General features: G+C 34.6%; 1 protein-coding gene across 2 annotated transcripts in view; it reads left to right on the top strand.

Annotated features, from left to right (window-relative positions):
* zdhhc2 (zDHHC palmitoyltransferase 2) overlaps positions 1-7,226 on the top strand; it is a 24,969-nt gene extending 17,743 nt beyond the window's left edge. Inside the window, exons 10-14 of one of the 2 annotated variants that reach the window (XM_021481011.3) lie at positions 773-899; positions 1,000-1,092; positions 3,609-3,712; positions 4,017-4,063; positions 5,832-7,226. In XM_021481011.3, coding sequence (XP_021336686.1) covers positions 773-899; positions 1,000-1,092; positions 3,609-3,712; positions 4,017-4,057 — 365 coding nt within the window. In that variant the 3' untranslated portion in view covers positions 4,058-4,063; positions 5,832-7,226. 2 annotated transcript variants of the gene reach the window in all.
* The last annotated feature ends 919 nt before the right edge of the window (positions 7,227-8,145 follow it).

Below are 8,145 nucleotides of genomic sequence, written 5' to 3'. Positions count from 1 at the left end.
AATACTGAAAGATGCTGAGGAATCTTTTCAGATTTTTTACTTAAGTTTGTACTGGTATACATATCCCATTATATTACATAAGCTATCATTCATTCATTCATTCATTTTAATTTGGCTTAGTCCCTTTATTCATCAGGGGTCACCACAAAGGAATGAACTGCCAACTTATCTAGCATATGTTTTACACAGCGGATGTCCTTCCAGCTGCAACCCAGTACTGCGAAACATCCATACACACTCATTCCTACCCATACATTACGGCCAATTTAGCTTATTCATTTCACCTATAGCACATGCCTTTGAACAGACAAAGGGGGAAACCCACGCAAACACAGGAAGGACATGCAAACTCCGCACAGAAATGCCAACTGATCCAGCTGGGACTCGAACCAGTGACCGTCTTGCTGTGAGGTGACAATGCTAACCACTGAGCCACCGTGTCGCCAAAACCAGCTTTCATAATTTTTTGTTTTTGCCAATATGCTGCTGTATCAGTTGCATGTTTTTGCTCAGTTTGTGCTTCGATAAAATTCAGGTGTTTTTCCACCTTGAATATGAACTTTCACTTGAATATTCTCACTATATCACAATTTTTGCTTGATTTTAAATATGAAATAAAAATACAATGTCTATTGGTTAAATGTAATGTTTTAATCCTTAAATTGTATTTTTTTTATAAAAATCCCACTATTACTTTTTATGTCAGGCTTTATATTTAGAGTTCAAAACCAAGTAAGTGGGACACTAAATGAAAGACTGTTTCTCCTCTCAGAGGCGTTCAGAGCTCCTGCATTCCAGCATGGGACAGACAAGAACGGCTTCAGTTTAGGAGCATACAAAAACTTTCGCCAAGTGTTTGGGGATGAAAAGAAATATTGGCTTCTGCCTATTTTTTCAAGGTATCAGGCATTTTTGTTCAGTTGAACTTTAAGTTTTAGTGTCAGTGTTTTGTGTTTTGTGTCAGTGTTTTATTGGCTGTGTCACATTGTGTTTCTGCAGTTTGGGCGACGGCTGTTCATTCCCCACCTGTCTAGTGAATCCAGACCCTGAACAACCTTCTATACCACCTGGACGAAACCCTTCAGTCAAGAGGTTCAGTTAGAAAAACTTTTTTTGTCAAGTAGTGTTCAACATTAAAAATAAATACAAGAATATTATAATAAGAATGTGACACTGGACCACAAAACCGTTTTTATGTTACACCAGTACAGTGCTCAGCATAATTGAGTACACCCTGTTTTGAAAATGAATATTTGTATCCATTTCCCAGTGAATATAGGCAATGTATTTTGGTGCATTTAAACAAAACAGATTTAATAAACAGATATATTTTATAATAATATTTTAGTCACTAAACATATTTAGAAATTGAAACATAATACAACTAAATTTAAGCAAAATATTGCAAAAAAAACTACTACAAAATTTCAGCAAAATGTTTCACTTTTTTTGTGGCTTCTCTTATTTTTTACTCTTTTTTTAAATTTGTATTCATAATTTTTCTATAACATATCAATTTGGGTATACTAGTTTTTAGACCGTTATCGTAAGCTATTTTGTTAAATAAGCTCCAAATTTGGCTTCATTACTGACTAATCTAATGTACAGTATATGCACAAATATAATATTGTATAGCTTCCTATTAAACATAGGAATTTAAAAGATAGATTTGTGAGGTGTGTGCTTATATATGTTGAGCACTGTATATTTTTGGCAATAGCAAAATTACAGATTTTTAAATGATGCCAAAAAAAATATTTATTATTAAGTAAAAATGTTCCTTGAATATATTTAGTAAATTTACTACTGTAAATATATCAAAATTCAATTTCTAATTAGTAATATACAATATTAAAAACTTAATTTACACAACTTTAAATAGGATTTTCAGTATTTAGATTTTTAAAAAGTTTTTTTTAATGCTTTGGTTCCAGATTTTCAAGTAGAAGTATATCTGCCAGATATTGTCATATCCTAATAAACCGTATATTACAATGGAAAGCTTATTTATTCAGTTTTCATGTGATGAATAAATCTCAATAGCAAAAAAATGGCACTTATGATGGTTTTTGGTGGCCAGGGTCACATGAGACAAGGCAAGGCTGTTTATTTGTAAAGCATCATTAACAACAAAAAATAGTTGTACAGCATTTAAAAACAGTAAGATTTTTTAAATACATAACTTACTGTACCTAACCTATACAAAATATTCAAAAGGGATTTAAAGGTCCCCATTGGGGGCAAACTATTCCAAATTTTTGGAGCTGTCAATGAAAAGGCACAAGAAAAGAAATGCCCCAGTATGTCAAGACAGTACAACAAGTAAAGGGTAATTTTACACTGCGAAAATGTGAAACCCTTTAAAATGTTAACCCTGCTTTTAATGATATGTAGAGGATGTTTACACCTGTAATTTAAAAGCAGGCATTGCACAACTTGATTCTGTGCTCTTGAGCAGAGTTAATCCAATTCTCACCAAACTGACAGACATCAACCAAACAGCATTGGGTCTTGTCAGGTCAGCCCAGTTTCCACGATTTCCTTCAGTCACATTTGAATGTCACATTTCACCCTGTCACGGAAGGAGCACAGAACTTTCACAGATCTGTCCTTAAAGCAACTTCTCTGCTGGTTTATTGACTATGATAAAATAAAAGGACTTAAAGGGGACCTATTATGCCTTTTTACAAGATACAAAGTCTCTGATGTCCCCAGAGTGTGCGAGTGAATAATCCTCAATTTAAATGCAATCAACATAGATAATGACCTGATTTAGTTGAAAAAAAAAAAAAAAAACAACTGTTAAAAGTGCAATAGGTAATTGTCTTCTGAAATAATCTTTGTTAAGCTAGTTGACAGTCTCTACACATCCTGATAGCAATCAATAAATGAAGTGGTCTAATCGTATTTTTATATTTTTAATATTCTGTGGAAGGTGTAGGATCATAAAAAATTCATCCTATCAAAATTTTTGGCCCGATTATTACAACAGGCTCTCCTACCTGCCTGTCAGACATATTTAATTGCATGCACCTCATGTTTGCTCAGAAAAAAACGTCATGTGCATGTTCACAGACATAAAATGGCCAGCAAACACCAGCATTCTACCTTCTAGTTTTAAGTTTGATATTGTAATTACTTTAAAGTTTTCTTTCTGGTGAATGTTGTGTAATGTATTGTAGTGATGTATTCTATGTGTGTTCCTGCATTCAGGGGGCGTAGCTTTGGATGGCAATTTGCTGGTTGGGATGCAGGCTTTCAGTGCTATCAAGCTAACGTTAGCATTTTTCATTATCTCCTGTTGCATCGTTGGGTTAGATGAATGCAAAGGGTCACAGAAGTACAAAAACCATCCCAAACTCTAATTGGATGTGAAGTTTACATATGGAAGGTTTTACACAGCTGCTGTACTATTGTATTCTGAAAATTATGACTTCTGCGTGATCACTTGTAGACTGTCAGAAACATGGAAACATGGTTTTACCTCATGTTGATATCTGTTGGCATTGGTTAACAATCGTTTTCATGTGTTTAATGAATGGGAGAAGTGCATTACACTGTGGGATACTGTATAGATGATTCCGTTGATGGTCTTTTCATTGTTTCAGTGCTGGAGAATCGCATCCGTTTCCTCCTAAACCTCTGAGAGAGTCACAGAGTCGCCTGCTGAACAACGGACAGACAGACGGAAGTGAAGACCGAGACAAGCGAGGTGAGAGACAAACAATATCATTACTCTTGATATGAAGATGAGTGATAAATCAGACATTAAACACATTCTATACACTCCAAAAATGAGTTTAAGCAACACAATTTTTAAGTTTTTTTGGGGACAACTTAATTGTTTTATGTTCAATCCACTTAAATTTGTAAAAAAAAAAAATATTAAGTTAACTTTTGTGTCAGGACAGCATGAAGGAATTGTGTGGAAGCCAGCATTTTTACAGTTGAACTGTCAATGTGTGAAATGATAAATCTGTGTGATAAATACTTCTCATTCTCTATTTTCCTAACAGGCACAAGCAACCCAGCCTTGACTATTGAGAAGGAAACTTAGAAACAGGTTTGTTCTTTTTTTGTAATGCTTGTAAACATACAGTTGAATCAGAATTATTAGCCCCCCTTTGATTTTTTTTTTTTTATATATATATTTCCCAAATGATGTTTAACAGAGCAAGGAAATTTTCACAGTATGTCTGATAATATTTTTTCTTCTTGATGAAGTCTTATTTGTGTTATTTCGGCTGTAATTAAAGCAGTTTTTAATTTTTTAAAAAACCATTTAAGGTCAAAATAATTGGCCCCTTTAAGCTATATATTTTTTTGATAGTCTACAGAACAAACCATCATTATACAATAACTTGCCTAATTACCCTAACCTGCCTAGTTAACCGAATTACCCTAGTTAAGCCTTTAAATGTCACTTTAAGCTGTATAAAAGTGTCTTGAAAAATATCTAGTCAAATATTATTTACTGTCATCATGGCAAAAATAAAATAAATCAGTTATTAGAAATGAGCTTTTAAAACTATTATGTTTAGAAATGTGTTGAAAACATGTTCTCTCTGTTAAACAGAAATTGGGGAAAAATAAACAGGGGGGCTAATAATTCTTACTTTAATTGTATTTTTTTAAATAATACAACTTATAATAGTTTTAGAGTTGTTGATTAAGGCATACATTATTTAAAGCTTATTTTGCTCATAAAGACTGCATTTGTTTGATCATTAATACAACAAACACAAGCAAGAAGGTCGCTGGTTTGAGCCCTGGCTGGGTCATTTGGCATTTCTGTGTGGAGTTTGCATGTTCTCCCTATGTTCGCGTGGGTATCCTCCAGGTGCTTCGGTTTACCCCACAGTTCAAAGACATGCACTATAGGTGGATTAATTTCTTCTTTATTTTCTTTTCGCCTTAGTCCCTTTATTAATCAGGGGTCGCCACAGTGGAATGAACCACTAACTTGTCCAGCATGTTTTACACATGTCCTTCCAGCCATAACCCAACACTGGGAAACACCTGGTATATGTGAATTAAATAAGCTTCATTGGCCCTAGTATATGTGTGTGAAAGCAAGAGTGTATGGGTGTTTCCCAGTACTGGGTTGCAGCTGGAAGGGCATCCACTTCGTAAAACATATGCTGGATAAGTTGGCGGATCATTTCGCTGTGGACAACATCAAGGAATTGTGGAATAAAGGGACTAAGCCAAAAAGAAAATGAATAAATATAATATAATATAATATAATGTAATATAATATAATATAATATAATATAATATAATATAATATAATATAATATAATATAATATAATATATTTTTTTTAAGTTTTCTTATATTTTATTATGTTTAATGTATTTAAGAATACAGTTGTTATTTATTTAGTTTTGAACTCTATACTGTATTACTCAGATAATATTTTTATTGTTACTGTAAACATTATTGTCCCCGTTTGGGCTGATTTGTTCTGCAGCGTATAGATTTACAGCACATATATCATATCACACACCTAAGACAAACATTAAACAGCATTAATATTACTTAAAAAACAGCACCTACCTCTTCCCATTAAAGTTCAGCAAATCAATCCCACAAGAAACAAATGAAAATTGAAATCTGTTGGTCCTTGCCAAAGGGATGCTATACTGACATCCTGAGGGAAGTATTTGAATTGACTCAAAATGAGAATGAAATCTATCAAATTTAATCTGATGGGCTTTCTTTAACACCTGGCTTTCAAACAAATAGGATAACCCCGGCAATCATTTCTCAAATCATTTCCTGAAAATGAATGAATGTGTATTCTGACCTTAATGAACTCTCTTTCTCCAGGACTTCTGTGCTTGTGATCTCTGATGAGTGAGATGTTTCTGCTGCTCTAAAATTGTCTATCACTGTCCACCTAAAGGCTTGAGATCTTTCACAAGAGCAAACAGTGCAGGATTGTGGTCTGTACATACACAAAGACATACACGCAGAGTCTCCTTTCCTGCTCGGAAACAGTATGGCAGAGAAATCTTAACGTGCCTAAAGAAGCCCACAAATGTGGCTGAACATTTGGAAACATGACCGTGGTGCTAACTAGAAACCACATCTTAAAGAACAACAACAAAAAAAGTAGACATTTGTATGGTAAATGCCTTGAATATAGCTTGTGTGGTGTAGGCAGTGCTGAAAAAGGTTTTTGTGAGTCTGGGAAATGTTCAGTATTTATGCATGCATGTGTGATGATGGTACTTTGTCGTTTGTCATGTTTGAAATGTGAAAACCGAAAAGTGTTTCTGCGCTAAACGTTATTCAGTTTTTGATTGAAATGCAGCGTTGAACTGTTTTGATTCATTACTAAACAAATGCATTTGCACATTTGTAAATATAATCTGTTCTATTTGACAAAGTGTCAAAGAAGAGCTTGTCCGTCACCCTTAAGTCTGGATCTCAGCTGTAAAGGTCACTTACAAGCAAAACGACTGATGTAGCAAAAACTGAAGGCTATTTTTAGTGCTGGATATATTCAGACGAAAGCACGGTTTATTCAAGTTTTTACCTGACAAGCACAGGGAAGACAAAAAATGCTCGATATGCACTTTGAACAGCGCTTGAAGCTGCACATATTTTTCACATTTCCAATTGTCTGTTCGTTTTTCATTACAGTTCTGTCAAATTAAATATGCAAGGAGTCTTGTGTCCTTGTGTGTTATTAAACTGCAGACATTGTTAAAAATGACTGTATATATAAATATATATTCGAATATTTTTAGCATAATCCTGTTTGCACAATTAATGCAAAAATCAAGAGATGTGGTTTTGGTATCATGTCTGATTAATCTAAGGGCTCTATTAATGTACTTTCTTATCTGGATTTGATTGCATGTTAATACACTTGATTTTGACTGAGGTGTAACGAAACCTCTGAAATGCCAAGAGTTGTGGTGTGTTATCTGTTTTGTAGTTTTTAAGTCGTACAGTAATTCTGTTCTTTTGAGATTAGTTTCACGCACCACATTAAAAGAAACTGTGATTTCTACTGGTTCTTGCTTTGGTGTCCTTTAGACTGTTGTAGCTGCTTTTGTTATCTTTGAGAGTGTGTATGTGAACTTCTGCTGGCTCTCTGCGTATGTAGCTTAATGTTTTCACGAAAGTCAGACTCTGTATGACAACGCCATTGAAGGATATGCCTTGATGAGTGTTAATGTAAAAAATAATAAAATGATATTTTATTAAACGCAACACAGTCTTGTTATTTTGGGGTTTAACTGTCCAACAGAGCTTGACTTGATTGGCTGGTAACCGAACCAATGTGTGTATTCATTTTTAGGGAGTCGAATGGCTGAAGTATTGATTCTGATCAATTTTATCCAGCAAAACAATTAAATGTAGACAGCCTGGCTAAAACAAGGCTAAACTTGGGCTGTCAGTGAAAATCTAACAGACATCTAAGAATACCCCACACCGAGACTTGTCATCAAGTAGACAGACTTTATATGTGGTCATTCATTTCTGTTTATTTGATGACTAGTCTAGTTTTGGCTTATTCTTAGTCGTCTATTAGATTTCCACTGACTGCCCAAATATAGCCTTGTTTTAGCCAAGGCGACTATGTTTAGATGTATATTCTACATCTTTAAAAAACAAAAAATGCTTGCTGGGTAGTTTTTGATTTCACAGCCAACAGCTGGAGAAAAAACAATCGAACCGAAACAATAGGCTTTGGATATAAGATTTGTGAGAAACAAGTCCTAGTTTTATGGTCCAAACTTGATGTTTAGGTGTGTGTAAACAGTCCATCACCATCTTGTGACCAACTCATACCCTCGCAGGAGGGATTTTGAGCCATTCTTCTTGCATAATAGCTTTCAGGTTACTATGTGATGCTGGTGACAGAAAATATTTCCTGAATCGTTTCTCCAATACACCCCAAAAGAGGCTCAATAATGTTTGACTCAATGATGGTGACTGTGCAGGCCATGGGAGATGTTCAACTTCACTTTCATGTCTATGCACCAATATACCCAGCAAGTCTGATAACAGTGATTTGATAATCATCCTGATAAATAGCACCACCTTTAGGATAGAATGTTGGGACCATTGGGTACACACGGTCCTCCAGAATGGTTTAATGGTCCTTGCCATCTAGAACAATTATTGG

This window comes from Danio rerio, chromosome 14, assembly GCF_049306965.1.
Source record: "Danio rerio strain Tuebingen ecotype United States chromosome 14, GRCz12tu, whole genome shotgun sequence".
Taxonomy (NCBI): Eukaryota; Metazoa; Chordata; class Actinopteri; order Cypriniformes; family Danionidae; genus Danio; species Danio rerio.
Note: the sequence above shows the minus strand (reverse complement) of the source record. Positions and strands in the feature narration are given on the sequence as shown.